Below are 21,060 nucleotides of genomic sequence, written 5' to 3' on the forward strand. Positions count from 1 at the left end.
CATCAGTCTCCGAGTCCTCCGGGGCTCCTGGCGATCATTAGCAGCTGCCTCCTTTTACAAATTGCACAGATTCCGGGAGAAACGGCTTCATTGAAGGAACGGCGGAGGAAACCAGAAATTAGCCACCTGGAAAGAGAGTGTGCGAGGACGGACGACGCCGCCACCAGTCCCCCCCGGTGCCCCGGGGTGGCACAGCACCGCTGGAATTAAGTTACTCCATTCATTTTTGGCACATCCCAGCCCATCGGTCGCTGATATTGCTGGACATTCCACCCAGTGCTTCACTTTTATGTCAATTCTGCACAAATAGAGCAAATGTAAAATTGAGACGCTTATAAAGGAAGCGATGGGAGATCCAACATACTGTACTAGTGGTGAGGGGAAATCTACCAAAAAGATCTCTCTGGGAGGGAATTTCCTCTCACTTCCTGTTGAGTCTGTGGGAGAGGACATGATGGAAATTCTCCCCAATGGGACCCAGACATAAGGGCTCATTCACACTAGATGCAGCGCGTTCCGGCCCGATTTTGGCCGGAACCCACTGCCACCCATTGAGGCCGGCTCACTTTTCAGTGGGGCGTGGTGGGCCATTCAAGTGACTGGCGCCGTAGCCACGCCCTCCGGCCGCAATGCGATGCGCCGCACGGAAATCGCAAAGCACATTGGGCCTGCAGTCTGGTCCGGTGCTGATCAAAATAGTGCTGGTAGCATTTTGATCGCACCGCACAGGATCGGACCGCAGGCACAATGTGCCTTGCGATCCAGCGCACCGGATCGCATGGCAGCCGGAGGGCGCGGCTACGGCGCCAGTCACTTGAATGGCCCGCCACACCCCCCCTCCTGCCCCACTAAAAAGTGAGCCGGCAGCAATGCGAGGCAGTGCGTTCCGGCCAAAATCGGGCCGGAACGCACTGCATCTAGTGTGAACGAGCCCATATGTCTGGGTCCCATTGGGGAGAATTTCCATAATTTCCCACAGACTCAACAGGAAGTGAGAATAAATTCCCTCCCAGAGAGATCTCTTTGGTAGATTTCCCCTCACCACCAGTACAGTATGTTGGATTTCCCATCACTTCCAGTTCCGGAGACAGATCGGCAGAACCTTCCTGACCTGGGAGGGACGGCAATAGAAACCTGTCGGGGGGGGTTCTAACTCAAACTTTAAATTAGTGATGCAGCAATACCGAGTACTCGCCCCGATTCCTTCCACGATACCGGAACTTCCGGTCAGAGGGAGATTTCCTCTGACCAGCAGTGCCACGAAGGAACATGGAGCAGGCTTCCTGGCCAAACAGGAAGCGGGTCTTTACCCGCTGCCCCAGCCTCCTGATTGGTCAGGAAGCCAACCGGCTCCATGCTGTGCGGCTGGCTACATGCCGATTGGCCGGGAGGCCACCTCCATGTTAGCTGAAGTAACATATTTCAGGACCGCCATATAAATATCGGTGAATCTCTACTTTATATACACTTTAAGTAGGACTCCGATTCTTCTGAACTTCACCATCCTCCCCCCTATTGAAGAAAAATATCTAGTGCCAATCTCTACATAGCAATGGGAGGCAACAGAGGTGAGCTGCTACTGACTGACATCTCATCCCAAATAAACTATCTATCCGGCAGTGGCGGCATATGAAGCGGTCTGTCATCGATGGATGACCACCATGAGGCAGGGTGAGAATATTGTCTCACGTGACGCCCTCTAGATCAGAGGTGGGCAACTCCGGCCCTCCAGCTGTCCTGGAACTACAAGTCCCATGAGGCATTGGGATTTGTAGGTAAGTAGTGGCGTTGCCCACCCCTGCTCTAGGAGGGAGGGGTTCTCCTCTTCCTTCTTGAGCTAAAGAATGAAACCTTTGCTCCATACACTCTCTTCATTGGATGCATTATAAGGCCCCATTCACACGTAGCGACATACCTTTTGCAGCGGCCGGGATAGCGCGACTTTCGGGGCGGCGTTCCAGCGAGGGTAGCGCAACCTTCTCCGTCGGGCTCCATTAGAAAAAAGCAAAACCGCGCAAAAAAGGGTCCTGTAGAAGCGACTTGCGACCGCGACGCGCGACATGGAGCTAAGACAGCTCCATTGAATATCATAAGCCGGCGACTTCTCACGATATCGCGCGGCAAAAATGCGCAATATCGCGGCGGAAATCGCTACGTGTGAATGGGGCCTAAGACTATTGCCTGGCCTGCTCACTGGTGGCAAAGCTGGGACCAGGAGTGGGCTGGAGCTAGAGGAGGCAGTACAGTGCTCCCGCAGGCATGGCATGGTGGGATCAAACATATCTGCTTTCTGCCTTATTAAAGATCAACTCCAGACAGCACAATGGGTTAAAGAGTTTGTCATGTTTTAATGGTTTCATGTGTCCCCCACAGGGGAGATTTACCCTCACTTCCTGTTTTATCAAGATTGTAACACGGGGACAGGAAGTGATGTGGTATCTCTTTAGTGTAGATTCAAACGGCACTCTGTGTCTTCCTGTGACACACAGACAAGAAATGGGGCATGGTTGTCACCGGAAAGGAAGTTAGGGTACATGTACCCTGTGGGATAACAGGAAACAGTATAAACCTGGCAGATGTTTTATGTAGTTTGGCCGGAGATGGAATTATTACATTACCAGCGACTCACCCATGAACCTTGTTTTTTTTGTAGGTGTGTCTTTCAACAGCGTCTACACCCAGATATGGAGGGTGCTCCTTCACCTTGCCACAGACCCTTACCCAGAAGCCTCAGACCTCGCCATGAAAGTCCTCAACAGCATTGCCTATAAGGTGGGTTGTGTAACCTCTGTGGGGGGACATAATATACATCATGAACCCTAAAATATGTGAACACCTGACCACGCCTACCATACGGCCAAAAGTATGTGAACACCTGACCACACCTTCCATACGGCCAAAAGTATGTGAACACCTGACTGTCACACCTGACTGTCACACCTGACTGTCACACCTGACTGTCACACCTGACTGTCACACCTGACTGTCACACCTGACTGTCACACCTGACTGTCACTGTCACACCTGACCGTACGGCCAAAAGTATGTGAACACCTGACCACGCCTACCGTACGGCCAAAAGTATGTGAAGACCTGACCGTCACACCTGACCGTACGGCCAAAAGTATGTGAACAGCTGACCACGCCTACCGTACGGCCAAAAGTTTGTGAACACCTGACCGTACGGCCAAAAGTATGTGAACACCTGACCACGCCTACCGTACGGCCAAAAGTATGTGAACACCTGACCACGCCTACCGTACGGCCAAAAGTATGTGAACACCTGACCGTCACACCTTCCACGTACGGCCAAAAGTATGTGAAGACCTGACCGTCACACCTGACCGTACGGCCAAAAGTATGTGAAGACCTGACCGTCACACCTGACCGTACGGCCAAAAGTATGTGAAGACCTGACCGTCACACCTGACCGTACGGCCAAAAGTATGTGAAGACCTGACCGTCACACCTGACCGTACGGCCAAAAGTATGTGAAGACCTGACCGTCACACCTGACCGTACGGCCAAAAGTATGTGAAGACCTGACCGTCACACCTGACCGTACGGCCAAAAGTATGTGAAGACCTGACCGTCACACCTGACCGTACGGCCAAAAGTATGTGAAGACCTGACCGTCACACCTGACCGTACGGCCAAAAGTATGTGAAGACCTGACCGTCACACCTGACCGTACGGCCAAAAGTATGTGAAGACCTGACCGTCACACCTTCCGTACGGTCAAAAGTATGTGAACACCTGACCACGCCTAACGTACGGCCAAAAGTATGTGATGACCTGACCATCACACCTATCATAAGGTCAGAAGTACCCGGCTTCTCGATCCACAATCTCTAGGTGGCTCAGATACACCATTGTCCAGGCTCATGGTCTCAAGGATCAGGTTGCCCCCTTGCTCAGGCGCACTCCACTAGGGCTGGCAGCATCTCTTGGGCTTTTCAGGATGAAGCAACTGTTTGCAAGGCTGCTGTCTGGTCTTCTGTGCAGACATAGAACCTGTAGACGTTCTACAAGCTGGACATTTTTGCCTCATTTGATGCCAACGTCCGGCATTAGATCTTACAGGGGCCCTCTGAGCTGCAGGCAGTCCCCAGCTCTTGGCGATTCTTTGCTGTGTCGCCCCCACACCCCTCGGTTAGACTGCGTTTAGGTGTTCTGAAGGTTTAAGACAGGGCTAGCCAAACTCCGGCCCTCCAGCTGTGGTGGAACTACAAATCCCATGAGGCATTGCAAGATTCTCACAGCCACACATGACTCCCGGAGAGAGATGCTTCATGGGATTTGTAGTTTCAACGCAGCTGGAGGGACGGAGTTTGGCTACCCCGGGTTTAAGACGTCCTGTGTCCCTCCGTGGATGAAAAAGAAAAAAGGATTTTTGTGTTCGCCATAAAATACTGTTGTTGGAATCTATTGAGGGAAACAGTCCCCCCCCAGCCCTGTGATTATCATGCACTCTGGACTGCATGGCTGCAAAACTGAGGCATGCTGGTAGAAGGAGGGCTTATCCTGGGCTGACCTACAGTTTTGTTTGCCATTGTCAAGTCCTCCTGTAGGCAGCAGTATAACCCGAAGGTTAAAGACTTCCTGTGTTCCTCAATTGACTCCACGTAAAGGATTTTACACTGAGTACAACATTCCTATTATTTGCTTCCTTTTGGTTTATTAAATAATATTCCATCGAAAGTATTTTGTTATATCTGTTCAATAAGTGCAAAAAATTCAAAGACTTCCTGTGTCTTCCCAGTTCTGTGGACTATAGAACCCCTCCCCTCTGTTATGAAGAGCAAGTGTTCTCTAGTCCTGTCCTTGGATGACAACTCTGCTCCATATATACATAAAAAGTGAGTGAGCGTTGTCACCCGAGGACAGGAAGTGTGTTACTGGCAGGATCAGCAGGTGAAAATAAAGGATAAAAAAAAGAAAAGTAATGCAGCCTTTCACATTTGAGAATTAGTAAGCTTCAATGTATTACATTTTTTTTTCGTTATTGGGTTTAGACGCGCTTTAAGGACCCGCACGCTATCTAGTTTTATGGACGAGGAATAATAAAAAATTTAAAAAAACTATGAAATAAGGGAATAGTAATAATAAAATGGCTATTTAGCATATAAAGCACCCTGTGGAGAAAAGCCGCGCTCTGAGTATGCCGCTAGAAGCTGGCACTCGGCTTTTGTTGTTGTTCTTCATGATTTATATGGCAGCGTCATCCTTGGAGAGGGGTCGGCGTTTGATGGCCCTCGCGGGGGGACGCCACTGTTATCCAAAAGTCATCTAACTCTGTTGCACTGCTGTAACAACAAGCGTTGGCCCTCTGCAGCTTTTTTTTTTATCTCAGCGACTCGGTCTTTTATCCATGTCTCCCGGCAGGCCACCATGAGCACTCGGCCACAGCGCATTCTGGACGCCGCAGCCCTGACGCAGTCTGCCCCAGCGAGTCCTACCAACAAGGGCATGCTTATCCATCAAGTCGGGTGAGGAAGGTCCTGAAATATGTTACTGATGTGTTTTGAACACTTGCAGATCATTTTCTGGCAGGACTTCGGGTACAAATTATTCTAAAGTAAGAGAGAACCTAGGCTGCCATGTTGAGGGCGCCACAGAAGTCCACCGAGCAGTAGGAAGAAGCCGAGCAGCTCGCTTGTACACATGGGGACACCAGTATAGAGAATGTGCCAGCCTATAGTGAGTGAGGAAACCGGCGCACAGATCTCAATGTGCAATGTAAAGTGACTATTTAATAAGGATAAAAGTAATGCACTTACAGGATATTAAAAAAAAAACATCTCGCCTGGAGGCTTGACAAAGGAGGTGAACCTCTGAAACGCGTTGCCTAGCAACATCCGACGACCCGGAAGTACTCGGCAGCCGTGACCCTGCTTTGAGGAGAACCAGCCACAGCAGTGCTCAGCCACTGGATCAGACCTGTGTCTTCCAGCACGGGCGTCCTGGGACCTTTCCGGACTGAACTGGACTCTGCTCTCCCCACATCCTGATAGCAATCTCGGGCCAGCAGCCGAGATCCGACTTTCATCTGATGCGTGACAGGCGAGATGTTTTTTTTAAATAAATATTTAAGGGGAGGACACAAACTAGCGTCCTCCCGTCACCCTAGGCTCAGTATAAGTCGCTTTGCATTGCACTTAGATCTGTGCGCCGGTTTTCTTCACAGCGCCGTGACATGGATGTTTTCCTATCCAGCCAACCAGGCTGCAGGATCAGTGCACACGTCTTCTCTGGAGTCATTACCAGTGTACTGGAGTTCCTTTTGATACTATCAGTCTATAGTCCATAAACAATCGATCTAGTTGCGCAAGTTGATGACTTCTGTCTTATAGTGAGTGAGGAGAAAGTGAATGGCAAGTCAGTATAGTGAGCGCTCAGCTCCACCCAGGAGGGGGCGAACCTCAATGGTAGCCGTGTGACCAATTGTTGCTTCTAACAGACTGATGTTGTCTGTGGTCCAAATTCTTTGTAAATCTTTATATTTCTGTATGTGATGGGTTTTTTTTAAAATCATTTTGCTTTCTATACAAGCAGCCCTGATGGAGGAGGCCCTATATAGTTGATCTGAAACGTGTTGGCGTTTCACTTCTACAAACAGTAAACGCATTTGTTCAAGACCGATCTACTTGCCTTTTGTCGTTGACAACTCCCCAGCTGAGCGCTCACTATAGTGATTTTTTCATTTCCAATGAGTTCAGTACTTTGCAGGTACCATTGACCCGGTTAGTATGCAGATCCTGATCTCTGACTTTAGCTTCTTCAAGCGTGAGCGAGTGACATAGAAGGTACTGAGACCAGAGACAGCCAGGAAACTAGCATTTTGAAGGGGAACTATGCGGCGAGTGAAAATCATGCAGCCTCATAGTTCGAGCCGACCTGTGACAATGAAACTGTCGCAGGTCGGCTCAATAGATCGGGAAGTGAGCGAACGCATACCGTCGCTCGCTCACTTCTTGATCCTGTCCCTGCAGAGAGCCGTGACTCACGGCTCCATGCAGAGATTCCCCTGTGCGATCCTCCAGCGCTGACTGGCGGAACGGACGGGGAGGGGGCGGGCACAGCTGACTCTGCCTCTGGATAGGCAGAGCCAGCTGTCACTCACGCAACTGGGTAGAGCCAGACAGTAATGTCGGGATCCGTCCCAGCTGCGGCGTCTCAGCATACCGCGAGCTGTAGCTCCCAATATACTGAGCTTAGGGTAACGGGAGGACGCTAGTTTGTGTCCTCCCGTTACCCTAAGGAGAACTATCGGGAAGAGCCCCGACCCCATAGTTCTCCTTTAAGAACCCGAGCATAGGTGACCCCCTTCCTGCCAGTTAGGTGTTCGGAGATCAGTGCAGAACATATACACTTTGTTATTTTCTGTCTGTGATGCATTTGCTGAAAAGTGCCGGGACATGTGACATTTGATGTTTCCCTTCAGGGGGTCTCCTCCAACTCCGAGTGCCAGCAGCTCCAGCCTTACCAACGACATGACGAAATCTCCTAGCAACAGGGAGCTTCCTTCCAACCGGCCGGCCAATGCGGGGTCAGCTATGGGGGTCCAGTACACTCCCCATTCCCACCAGTTCCCCCGCACCCGCAAGATGTTCGACAAAGGCCCCGACCAGGTAACCCCGCCTCTGTAGAGGGACTGAAGAGATTTTTCACGTAAATAATATTTTCACTCGTGATGATCAAATCGATTCGCAAATAAGAGGAAACGCCGATTTCACGCAGCAGGATTGGCGCATCTTAGCTCTGCATGTTAAGTGGTTCCAACCAATGTAAGAAGCTTGACAGCCAATAGTGTGTCTTCTAAGGTCGCAATCAGACGGAGAGGTCCATCATTGGACGTGGAAGGCATACGTTACTAGAGTCTAGACCTGGGGGGGACAAACTCCGACCCACCAGCTGTTGTGGAACTTCAAATCCCATGAGGCATTGCAAGATTCTCACAGCCATCATGGGATTTGTAGCTTCACCGCAGCTGGAAGGCCGGAGTTTGCCCACCCCTGTTATAGAGGCTTCTCTGAGGGACAAGTCCTCGGTGGTTCTCAACCTGTGTAACCTCGGGACCCACATCTGTCCTTGGTCATTAAGTTGTGACCCAAGTCGCACTGCAATGGAACGCACAGCATTGCGGCACCGCACGTTCCAGTGCGGGCGATTGAGCTGCGGGTGGGAGGTGTGTTTTAGGGTGCCATTCAAATGAATCGCAACGCACCAGAACGCGTAGTAGGTGTGATTGCCGGGTACAGGACTGTTCAATTAACACACTGTACCTTGTGAGAACTGGAGTGGATCCTCAGCCTGAGGTCCGGTGTGGGCTGCGGTGCTGTGATAGAGCTCCATCCATATATGCATCGCTTGCACAACTCCCTTGCGTCGCCCTGTAGAGAACACGCAGTCATGACCCACCAGTTGAGATCCAAGGCTGTAGATGGGTTTGAACCATTGTTTGGCTCTCGGCACTCTCAAGGGTTAGCTTTCTACCCTTTCCATTCTGTTTCAAAGCCCATTGGCCTCACTCTCTCATGTGACTCGCCTCATACATTCCCCGGTGACTCTGCAGGATCTAAGTCTGGTTCTCTCTGTGCTTCAGAAACTACCTTTAGAGGCATCTCTCTCTCTCTTCTTGTCCACAGCGGGGTATTGTTAACCCGCTCCTACCTTGCTTGCTTAATTTGATCTGGTTATTGGGCTTCGGTGACCTCTGGTCATGAAGGGGGCTGGTTATGGTTGGCTTTGCTTTTAGGTGGGCACGGATTCTCATGCATCTCAGAACCTCCACTGGCCTCCTTTCCCTCCAGTTGTTTGTGTCTCCATTCCCTACCTCAAGGTGTGTCTCCATTCCCTACCTCAAGGTGTGTCTCCATTCCCTACCTCAAGGTGTGTCTCCATTCCCTACCTCAAGGTGTTTCTCCATTCCCTACCTCAAGGTGTGTCTCCATTCCCTACCTCAAGGTGTGTCTCCATTCCCTACCTCAAGGTGTGTCTCCATTCCCTACCTCAAGGTGTGTCTCCATCCCCTACTTCAAGGTGTGTCTCCATCCCCTACTTCAAGGTGTGTCTCCATCCCCTACTTCAAGGTGTGTCTCCATCCCCTACCTCAAGGTGTGTCTCCAGTCCCCTACCTCAAGGTGTGCCATCTCCATCCCCTACCTCAAGGTGTGCCATCTCCATCCCCTACCTCAAGGTGTGCCATCTCCATCCCCTACCTCAAGGTGTGCCATCTCCATCCCCTACCTCAAGGTGTGCCATCTCCATCCCCTACCTCAAGGTGTGTCTCCAGTCCCCTACCTCAAGGTGTGTCTCCAGTCCCCTACCTCAAGGTGTGTCTCCAGTCCCCTACCTCAAGGTGTGTCTCCAGTCCCCTACCTCAAGGTGTGTCTCCAGTCCCCTACCTCAAGGTGCGTCTCCATTCCCTACCTCAAGGTGTGTCTCCCTGTGTGTTAGCTGAACCCCTAGCTTGTTTCTTCCAAATTTTGGTGAATCCGTTCAGGGAGGGAGAAGCCATTACTTGGCTTTGTAATGGCAGCGACCGGTCAACAGAACTGGCTACCAAGATGAGGAGATCTCCGAACCGGGGCCCCAGAGAGATGTTCAACTTGTTACTAGCCTCAAAGTCAACTGAGCTGGGTGGCAGAGCTATGTAAATCTCAGCAGTGGATGGACAGAAATACAAATCCTGCAGCTCCCCTTTACCTGGCGTTGAGCTGTGTGTAGCGTGCTCGCGCTCTGCTTGCCGTGGCTTTGTGCACAGCTTTTCTCATCACAATACGATGTAATTGAGCACGTATGTTTTACAGTAATGGGTACATAGCTGCATGCATCACACAAGCATGACAGCGGCACTTCCATGTCATCGGAACATGTCGCATACTCTGTGGAAAGCTCCGTCTTCTGTTCCTCCTCCTTCCTCTGCACACTGAGCTGCCTAAAAGCCGTCTGCCGCTCATAAATATTTCATCTGGTTTCAGCTGCTGGCTCGGTGAACAGCCACTCCGAGTTCTCACACTGCTGCTCCTGGCCCAGTTTACATGGGAACAACATGTGCGCATTAAAAGGGGCCAATACCAGGAGGGTGCCACTAAGTGCACAACACAGTTTGATATTCCTCCTCCGTAGCAATTAGCAAGAGGACCTGTCTGATCTGTTTCTGAGGTCCCGGTGGATCACATTTGTGGAAGGCTCACATTTCCATGAGGGAGCCTCTGTATTATGTGGAGAAACTCTACTCAATGACTGAAAGTGACATTAAACCCTCAGATTTTTTAACATAAAACAATACTGTAATGTGCGCCTTACTGTAATCCATGGTAGTTTCCCTTCTCTTTGCTGCTCTTCCTTTTAAATCCTCATGTCTTCTCATGCTGGGGGAGAACTTCCCTTTGCAGCTGACTGCCTCTTCCTGTAGTGCTGGCTCAGGTTGTGAACCTGCACACAGACACCATGTATCCATTCCAGAGACAAGGCAGTCTGCTGCAAAACAGAAGTTCTCCCCAAGCATGAGAAGACATGAGGATTTAAAAGGAAGAGCAGCAAAGAAGGGAAACTACCATGGATTACAGTAAGGCACACGTTACACTATTGTTTTATGTTAAAAAATCTGAGGGTTTAATGTCACTTTAAGACAAATGGTATTTAATGGGGAGCAGGAACACCCCAAATGGAGTCAAATAGGGAGCAGGAACAGCCCCCCTCCCTGGCACATATTCCTCAAAAACGCCCTGATTCCGCGAAACGCAGCAGAGGATGTAAAATACAGCATGTGCCTAAGATGAGGATTTTTAGGAGTAGGTACTACAGGGAAGGATGGGCTAGCCTCCAGGTATACAATGCTGTCCCACTGTTCCAAAAAAAAGCAAGGTCCTCCTGCTGATAGGTGAGGGTTAGAGCTTTGGAAATATTCTACTGGAAAAGGGGTGGAGCACAAAGAAGTAAAACATTATTCATTGGTGCCGAGTGCAGTATAAATGCTTAAAAAGCTCCTGATAACAGTCCTTGTTACAGATCGTTCATAAAATGCTGAACAGTTCACGCCATCCCCTAGCACTAAGAGAGCTTAGTCCTGTTTTTCAGGTGGTCATGAAGACACACTACTATCAGAAATACTTTTCAAAGGATCTTATTGTATATTTGTCCATTGCAGTGAATAATCTTTGTCGGATGTCCTGTGTTAAATGTCAGCTGGATTCTGATTGGTTGCTGTGGACATTGTGGTCACCCTGTATCCTGAGCTCTGTGTTTTTAGGATTTCATTGGCTGACTGATGTCTCTCTTTTCCCCAGGCTGCTGAAGATGGAGATGACCCGATCGTCCATAAAGGCTTCATTTCAGGCTCTCTGCAAACCGGCTTCTGCGATTGGAGTGCCAAGTACTTTGCTCAGCCAGTTATGAAGGTATAATGGGGCACAGTATTTATTGGGTTAATAGGTGATGTGGGTCTTTTGAGGTGAGTACCCTGTGTGGGACCAGCGGTCTATCCCCAGCAGATTCGTACACCTGGTTGTGTCAGGCCACTGGATATAGACTGCTTCTGAGAGCGGTGAATGGGAGTCACTTGGAAGGTGTGCTGTGCCATCCCATTGCTTAATCTTGAATGGCATAAGGAGGGACAGGTCCTCTTTGTTTAGCAGCTATGACTACATACAGCTGCATGTCCTTTTTAATCATCATGAGCCTGTCTGTTAGAGACATGAGGCCCTTGTAAACCGTATGGGCTGTTAGTTATGCGTTGTTGTCAGCCTTGCTTTTGAGTGCAGACGCATGTTTTTAAATGCAATATGCAGCAAAAGGTTTTGTTTGCAATGCAAACTCTTCCCAGTAGGACCCGCCGCATCAAAAGAAACCCAAAGCAGGCCGAATGCAGGTTCCGAACTCTCATTCGCATTCCACCATTGATGTAAACTGGAGTCTGCTGACTTGGTGGGCAACGTCCATCTGCATGAGCCATAAGGGTGGTTGTGCCCATGCTTCACTGGAATCACATTATCATAAGAGAGGCAACTCCAAGCCTGTGCAGCAGGAAGTCTGAGCTGTGCACAGTTTACCCTCTCCTCTGCGTCCTGCATCCGTGACGTCATTTTTCAGGATCTGCGGGACGGCTCCAGTACATGTCAGGTCAGTAGAGGTCCGATCCCTGTGTCAGATTCCCCACCACACTCTGAAGGCCCAGCCTGACAGCCACAGAGATGAGGAGCATTCGGTGTCGCAATCTATTCCGCTGTAACAAGGCTCATCTCCGCTAGAAATGCCAGGAACGTGTCTGAGGATGCGGAGGATCAATTCTTGTATTGGGACAAATTTGTTGGACGGTCTGTATTGATCTCCAGCCGCGTTCAGTGGAACGGCTGTACGTGGCGGGGATACTGAGCTGGTTATTAGCGCATTAGGGATGACCGCCTTCCACGGTGGTGACGGGTGTCCTTTTAGGACAGTAAGCAAAAAAAAAATCCCCAGAATCCTAATATGAAGTAATTTACTCTAAGGCCTTATTCACACTGCCGCGCATATACGCGTACAGTACCATATGCAGCATATGCAAATAAATGCATATAGTGCCCGCATATACGCTCGTATATACACAATATACAATTTTGCTGTTGTGTGTGAATGAGGCCTTAAAGGAGAACTATGAGGGCGGGTGCTTTTCACTCCCCTCATAGTTGTAGCCGACCTGTGACAATGAGACTGTCACAGGTCGGCTCAGTAGAGCGAACACATACCGGCGATCGCTCACTTCTCGATCCTGTCACTGCAGAGAGCCATGACGGGAGGGACTGGATTCCCCCGCTCCCATCCTCCAGTGCTGACTGGCGGAACGGGAGGGGGCGGGTACAGCTGGCTCTGCCTCTAGATAGGCAGAGCCAGCTGTCACTCACGCAGCTGGGCGGATCCAGACATAATTGTCGGGATCCGCTGCGGGGTCTCAATATACCGCGAGCTACAGCTCCCTATATACTGAGCTTAGGGTGACGGGAGGACGCTAGTTTGTGTCCTCCCGTTACCCTCAGGAGAACTATGGTGAAAAGCCCTAACTCCATAGTTTTCCTTTTAACCCTTTCCCTTCGTTGTCATACGGCGCCCAAACCTAAAGTCCGTGTCAAGTCGGAACTGGTGAGGGGTTAGAACCATTGCCTGGTTTTTACTGCTACCTGGGGCCTAACCGTCCATATCTCTGCATTCAGTGGATTTCCCAGTAAATGACGTTATCAGATCGATGACCCGACTTTGAAGAGTCCTTCACAAAGACAATGACGTCATTGGAGGGAACATACTGTTTCTGAAATAAACCCGAATTTCCAGAGAGTGATCCTCAGTAGAATTTTGCCTCCTCTGCCATGACGTGTGTGTTTCCACGTGTGCTGCGCACTAGTTGCTCTTATGATTCTCCTCATCAGTCCTGTTGCCAGCAGATACGTGAGCTATTCTGAGGACCTCGCTCTCCTACCCCTCCCCAACCCCCATTATTCGCCTCTTGTCTTCTCTTTTTAGAAAAGCTTCTTATCCACCTTGAGAGACACAAAACGAATGTAGAACCTTTTGTTACCGTTTTATACTCTTTCATAGCCAGCCGCGTTTTATTTTAGCTTCGCCCTTGGAAATAATTGATATTTCATCTTCACTATGTGAGCGCCGAACTCTCTTATTGGTACAAAAGGAGGAAGAAATGTAATTAAAAGTTTAACGTTCTGCAGCATTTATTTGCTTTGATGCCGCAGCCTCCTTCTCAGCAAAGAGGTTCGAACCCTTGTGTACCCCGTCCAGAACTAGAAAATAGAGTTTCTACTAGGGATGTCCCGATACCACTTTTTCAAGACCAAGTACAAGTACTGTCCCTCATGTACTTGCCGATACCAATTACCTATACTTTTTCTTAACGGGACATGTGACATTTTTTTCTAAAACAATACAGACTAATGATTTTAGGGCAGTTTCTCACCAGGGCTACGTGCATTGGAGGTGACAGGTTCTCTTTAAGGTGACATTAGGGGTCTTTTAGACCTCTAGGGTCACCTTTCCACTTCACTGGATTCACTGAATGTAAATACAGCAGGCAGTGGCTGGGAGCAATAGCCAGCCTGCTATTGGATATTTTAAATTGCAATAGCCAATAGCAGGCTGGCTATTGTACCCGCCCACTGCCTGCTGTCAATCAACAAAGGAGGGAACTGAAGACAAAGTTCTCTATCAGGTCCTCCCTGCTGATTGACAGCAGGCAATGGGTGGGTACAATAGCCAGCCTGCTATTGGCTATTCCAATTTAAAATGCCTTCCACCAGTTGGGAAGCACGGCCCTAAAGGATGATGGTCTAAAGAAGTCTCAAATCCAGTTACTGTGTCATTCCCAAGACTTACATTATCTTCCCTAACTGAGCCAAATCCTCTTTCCTTTGTGTCTCACCCCTCCCAGACACTGCAGCTCACAGTGGGAGGGTTTCAGAGGCAGAGCTGTCAATCCAGAAAGCAGTGGGTGGGAATGATTGGTGAGGCCTGGTGGTGATTGGAAAGCTACAAAAAGAATACTGCACCTACAGTGAAACATGTTCTGTCTCTGTACCTACTGTGAAACATGAAGGAGGCTCTGTTCTGTTTCTGTACCTACTGTGAAACATGGAGGAGGCTCGGTTAGGGCACCATGCCTACTGTGAATCATGGAGGAGGCTCACTTATGTCACAATACCTACTGTGAAACATGGAGGAGTCTCAGTTATGTCACCGTACCTACTGTGAAGCATGGAGGAGGCTCACTTATGTCACAATTCCTACTGTGAAACATGGAGGAGTCTCAGTTATGTCACCGTACCTACTGTGAAGCATGGAGGAGGCTCGGTTAGGGCACCATACCTACTGTGAATCATGGAGGAGGCTCACTTATGTCACAATTCCTACTGTGAAACATGGAGGAGTCTCAGTTATGTCACCGTACCTACTGTGAAGCATGGAGGAGGCTCGGTTATGTCACCATACCTACTGTGAAACATGGAGGAGTCTCAGTTATGTCACCGTACCTACTGTGAAGCATGGAGGAGGCTCGGTTATGTCACCATACCTACTGTGAAGCATGGAGGAGGCTCGGTTATGTCCCCATACCTACTGTGAATCATGGAGGAGGCTCACTTATGTCACAATTCCTACTGTGAAACATGGAGGAGTCTCAGTTATGTCACCGTACCTACTGTGAAGCATGGAGGAGGCTCACTTATGTCACAATTCCTACTGTGAAACATGGAGGAGTCTCAGTTATGTCACCGTACCTACTGTGAAGCATGTAGGAGGCTCGGTTATGTCACCATACCTACTGTGAAACATGGAGAAGGCTCGGTTCTGTCTCTGTACTTACGGTGAGACATGGAGGAGGCTCACTTATGTCGCCGTAACTACTGTGACACATGGAGGAGGCTTGGTTATGCTTTCGTACTCCTTTGCTGTGTCTTCAATCCTTGCAGAGGGCAATGAAATCTCAAGACTCAAGGAATTCCTGGAGCAAAATGTCCTGCCCAGTGTTAGAAAGCATTGCCTCAGTCGCAGGTCACGGGTCCTCCCAACAGGAGAATGACCCAAAACACTCAGATAAAAGCACCCAAGAATGGCCAATAACAAAACATGGATGATTCTGTAGTGGTCTCTATGAGTCCTGATCGGAATCCCATGGAACATCGAGCAGAAACATGAAGTCTGGAGGAGGAACCCTTCAATGTGAGACAGCTGGGGCACTTTGCTCAGGAAGTCGGCCAAAGTTCCTGTCGGCAGCTACAGAAGTCCATGTGAGAGCTCCAGAGATCTCTTCCATGGAAGGGAACCAGTAAGTTTGTCTCTGTACTGATAATGATATTGCAGCACGCATTTCATGTTGATAGAAGCCATCCACAACTCTGCCCCCGGATATATCTCAGACCTTGTCTCAAAGTATCACCCTAAACGTCCCCTCTGCTCATCCATTGACCTCCTGCTTTCCAGCTCCCTTGTCCACTCCTCCCATTATCGCCTCCAGGACTTCTCTAGAGTCTCTCCCATCCTCTGGAACTCCTTACCCCAACCTGTCCGTCTATCTCCCACCTTGACTGCTTTTAGGCGTTCCCTAAAGACTCATCTCTTCAGGGAAGCCTATCCCACCTCAACCTAACCACTGAACCTTCACATTCTCACATAATTCATTCCCACAGCTACCTCATGTATCACTGGCCCCTCCTCTTTTAGATTGTAAGCCCTCAGGGGCAGGGCCCTCCTTACCATCTTGTCTTGAATTGTATTGTAACTGTAATATCTTCCTTATATCGCAAAGCGCTGCGCAAACTGTTGGCGCCATATAAATACTATGTAATAATAATAGAAGGCCATAAGTTCATTCTGCAGCTTGTTCCCCAGTCGGGTCCATTAATAGGCCTTTCCTGTGTCTTCCCAGATGCCTGAAGAGCACGATGCGGAGAGCCAAGTCCGCAAAGAGCGCGAGTGGAGGTTCCTCCGCAACGCCAGGGTCCGGAAACAAGCCTATAACCTCATACAGAAAGGTGAGAACTACACAAACATCCTCCCCGGGTGACAGCTGAATGATCAGATCTCCTGTGTTGTGGAGATTTCTCTTGTCGGTAGATTTCTGTGTCCCGCTAGTATGCAAATGTGACCTTTCTTCTTTTCCCTGCTGTCCTTTGAGAACCATAGTGGCAGGGGCGTAACTAGAAATCACAGGGCCCCATAGCAGAATTTTGTATGGGGCCCCGTGATTGCTAGTTATGCCCTTGCAGAGCCCACTTGATGTCCCAAACGGCCCACCTGAGAGTGACCCTGCAGAGCCCACCATAGACTCTCTATAGTGGGCTCTGCAGAGCCTCAGGTGGGCTGCACACCTCTTACCTGTCAGCCCCGACCCACCTTCATGGTCCCTGGCAGGCCCCGCCTCCTCCGTCACCAGGCCTCACCTCCTCTTCCATCGTAGGGCCCGCCTTCTCCTCCGTTTCTGACGCCGGGCCCAGCTTTCCTCCTCCACAGCTGCTGTCTGTCACGGACTCTGCAGCGGCTGTGAGGAGGAACGCGCCGCTGCACAGATCACTGACAGATTGTCGGTCATCTAACGGCGACACGTTCCTCCTCACACCAGTGACAGCCAGCATCCTGAGATGCCATAACAACCCAGGCGGCCCGCACGGCATCAGGGGGGATGTCCTGGCCAGGCCCCTGGGTCGCTATGGCGATTGTTACGCCACTGCATAGTGGGATCCTCAACAGTCCTGTGACAACACTCTGTCCCGGTCTACGATTGTGCTCCTGTATTGTCACATGGGCTTCTGATGGAGACTACAAGTGGCAGTTTCATCACGCATTACACAGGCATGGTCCACTGTTGTCACCATCAGGAACCGTCACTGAGAAATACCATACAGCCATCACTGGAGTGCATGTAGACAGAAAGTGGCTGCAGGAGATCGGCAGCAACAAAAACAATTTAAAAAAGGTGAAAGCAATATTTAAAGGAGAACTATGGGGTCAGGGCTTTTCCCCATAGTTCTCCTTAGGGTAACGGGAGGACACAAACTAGCGTCCTCCCGTCACCCTAAGCTCAGTATACCGCGAGCTGTAGCTCCCTATATACTGAGACGCCGCAGCTGAAGCGGATCCCGACAATTGTGCCAGGATCCGTCCAGCTGCGTGACTGACAGCTGGCTCTGCCTATCTAGAGGCAGAGCCAGCTGTACCCGCCCCCTCCCCCGTCCGTTCCGCCAGTCAGCGTTGGCGGATCGGAGCGGGGAGAGAGGAATCCAGCCCTTTCACTGTCACTGCAGAGAGCCGTGAGAGGTGAGCGAACGCCCGTATGTGTTCGCTCACTTCCTGATCTATTGAGCCGACCTGTGACAGTCTCATTGTCACAGGTCGGCTGGAACTATGAGGTGAGTGAAAAGCACCCCCCTCATAGTTCTCCTTTAAAGCCAATTGTTTCCGATTCACAGAACTGCACGTCATTGAGTTGGTGTTTACATCTTCTGTGATATCCGTTCCTCTGGGCTGTGATTCATGAGCTGCCCTTGTTGCGATCTCCCTCCCCCGTCTCACCCTTTTCCCGGATTCCCCGCGGATCGCTTCTCCTTCCTGTGTGAGGTTCTAAGTGTATTAGCGCGGCGCCTGTCCTGTCGAGCAGAATGAATGCGAGCTGACAAGTGTCCAGTCAGGGATCAATATCCAGCCGGCAGCAGCTCCTCTGTTGAATATGTTTGTCCGGGATCTGATCTGTCAGGAGCCAGAAAGATCCCAGGAGGAAACCCGAGGAGCCGGGCCCGCTACCTGAAGAACTTGGCTGAATATCTGCAGCAGGGTTCAGTGAATGTATCGGCAGTGTTTGTGGTCAGAGTCCATTCATGTGATGCCTCTGGGTACCGTTGTTGTCGGTTGCTTATCTGTGCCAATTAAAGGAGATGTACACCCCAAGTAGCTGACCTTTGGTTTGCTAAAATACTGCAGCCACTTGCTGTCTACATGCACCTGCTCTCTATCTACATGCACCTGCTCTCTATCTACATGCACCTGCTCTCTGTCTACATGCACCTGCTCTCTGTCTACATGCACCTGCTGTCTACATGCACTTGCTGTCTACATGCACTTGCTCTCTGTCTACATGCACCTGCTCTCTGTCTACATGCACCTGCTCTCTGTCTACATGCACTTGCTCCCTGTCTACATGCACTTGCTCCCTGTCTACATGCACCTGCTCTCTGTCTACATGCACCTGCTCTCTGTCTACATGCACCTGCTCTCTGTCTACATGCACTTTCTCTCTGTCTACATGCACTTGCTCTCTGTCTACATGCACTTGCTCTCTGTCTACATGTACTCCAGCGATGGCTGCATGACATTTCTCAGGGCGGGTTTCCTGATGGTGACAACATTGGACCATGTTTGTGTAATGTGTGTTGAAATGGCCACTTGTAGTCTCGATGGGGAGAGAGGGTGACAACGCAAGAAAACAATTGGGAGATGGACTTTATTTGAACCTTTATTCACTTTGGACACAGGGAAGGGTTAACACACCATTCGGGGGGTAAGTGACAACCCGGAAATTAATAGAAATGACTCCAAAGTGAAGGAAACCCCTGTTGTCACTGGAACAGGTGTCTCCATTGGAAGATGTCCTCTCTGTCCTTGTTCTGGTGACGACCTAAAATTGTGGACTTCCCATCACATTCGGTCCCGATGAGGGTGGTCACCAGGACACATAGAGGGTGAATCTCCCCAACGAGGGGAACCTGGCAAAAATAAAATGTTGGCTTTAGAGTAAAACAAAACTTTTCCATCCTTTTTTTTTTTTTCTTTCTCTCTAGGTGTGACCAAATTAGACGACCAGATCTTCATTAACCGAAATCCTGGCGTTCCCTCCGTCGTGAAGTTTCACCCCTTCACCTCCTGCATCGCGGTCGCTGACAAGGACAGTATCTGGTAAGATGGCGATGAACGTATAAAGGCCAGAGGGCAAAATTATACCAAAAACCTGAGAAATGGCAGCGCTGTCAGTTTTACATCAGCGCTGTGTGCGAGGACTACAGCACAAAATGGATGAGATGGTAACATGTCCATCAGCTGCAAGCTCCGCCCACATTTCTGATGTGCACGTTGTCTCTGCACACAGCATTCCACACTCCCAGATGTCATGACTGGTAACAACCTATAGCATACACCTGATCCTCCCTCTTTTTTCTCTTCCCTCCTCCCTCTTTTCTCCTACTTTTCTCTTTCCTCCTCCCTTTCTCTTTCCGCCTCCCACTTTTCCCTTTCCTCCTCCCATTTTCCCTTCCCTCCTCCCTCTTTCCGCCTCCCAGAATCTCCGACTCTTATGCGCTCTCTCATACCCCTGAAGCTGGACTCCGGGCAGATATAAAAGACACCAGCTAATGTCACTCTGTATTAATTGAGACATCACTAAATGTGAATGTTACATCCGGGCCGTACAAGTTGCCCGTTTCCTGTTTGTAGCTGAAGCCACACAGAGGTCAAAGTGTAACCTGGATGTTTAGAAACGATGACTTCCTGTTTAATGACGCTGAGCGCTCATGTGGAGTTCTCTCTTTTTTTTGTGTGGTGCAGTTTCTGGGACTGGGAGAGAGGAGAGAAGCTGGACTACTTCCACAACGGGAACCCGCGCTACACCCGCATCACCGCCATGGAATACCTGAACGGTCAGGACTGCTCGCTGCTGCTCACCGCCACAGGTTGGTGTTCATGCTTTTACCGGGCACTGCGGGTGACTGCAGGAACACGGGGGGCCACAGCACAGCATGGAGAACCTGCCGACATCACAAAACCGTATAAACATGATATACATAGAACACCATCACACCTGCTGTGCTTTATTGTCATAAAATTCCTTTTTATATTGCTCTCTCCGCATGGAGCTGCCCCAATCTCTGATCAAATGTGGCACGATCATGTATACCATGATGCCTGCGCAGCTTCTTGGCTGCGTTCACAAATTGTCTGACACCGATCAGCCACCTGCTGCAGCCATGTGGAGTCATGTGACGTTTAGTGCAATAGCTCTCAGCTGTCCCATCCGGAAGCTATTTAGTGTAATGCTTTTGGTGTTGCACACACTGAGGAGAAAGACAATCCCCCTATTCATAGTTACCTTAGCATATATGTAGAAGGAATGGCACTCAGGATGTGTACTGTGTCACTGCAGATGACGGCGCTATAAGGGTGTGGAAGAACTTTGCCGATCTGGAGAAGAATCCGGAGATGGTGACGGCGTGGCAGGGATTGTCCGACATGTTGCCGTCTACGCGAGGTAAGCAGAAGACGTGACGGGTTGTGGTGGCCAAGGCTGCCCAGTTGTCGCTATGCACGATGCAAATGTTTTTATGGTGATTTTATGTCTTTTTGTTAAAGAAGAACTCTTCCGGTCACTATGCCGCGCTCTGCCGTCTTCCTGTTGTCAGTAGCGCCGGTGTCAGTATCTCCTCAGCGCCGGTGGGGATCGCAGAACGGTTCAGTGACCGGACCTGTGGGAGGAGTGTTACTTTGCAGCTAATTATCTGTGTATTGTCACCATTACACTTGTCTTCCCTCGGA

The 21,060-nt window shown here is 49.9% G+C and overlaps 1 protein-coding gene across 1 annotated transcript in view; it reads left to right on the forward strand.

Annotated features, from left to right (window-relative positions):
* The window catches only part of RPTOR (regulatory associated protein of MTOR complex 1), a 158,894-nt gene that overhangs the window by 131,119 nt on the left and 6,715 nt on the right, over nt 1–21,060 (forward strand). The window contains exons 20-27 of the mRNA XM_018566513.1: nt 2,654–2,772; nt 5,386–5,489; nt 7,445–7,631; nt 11,295–11,405; nt 16,412–16,517; nt 19,317–19,431; nt 20,077–20,201; nt 20,672–20,776. Coding sequence (XP_018422015.1) covers nt 2,654–2,772; nt 5,386–5,489; nt 7,445–7,631; nt 11,295–11,405; nt 16,412–16,517; nt 19,317–19,431; nt 20,077–20,201; nt 20,672–20,776 — 972 coding nt within the window. The remainder of the gene's footprint in view (nt 1–2,653; nt 2,773–5,385; nt 5,490–7,444; nt 7,632–11,294; nt 11,406–16,411; nt 16,518–19,316; nt 19,432–20,076; nt 20,202–20,671; nt 20,777–21,060) is intronic.

Source organism: Nanorana parkeri, unplaced genomic scaffold (assembly GCF_000935625.1).
Source record: "Nanorana parkeri isolate BGI_ZX_2015 unplaced genomic scaffold, ASM93562v1 scaffold954, whole genome shotgun sequence".
Lineage (NCBI taxonomy): Eukaryota > Metazoa > Chordata > Amphibia > Anura > Dicroglossidae > Nanorana > Nanorana parkeri.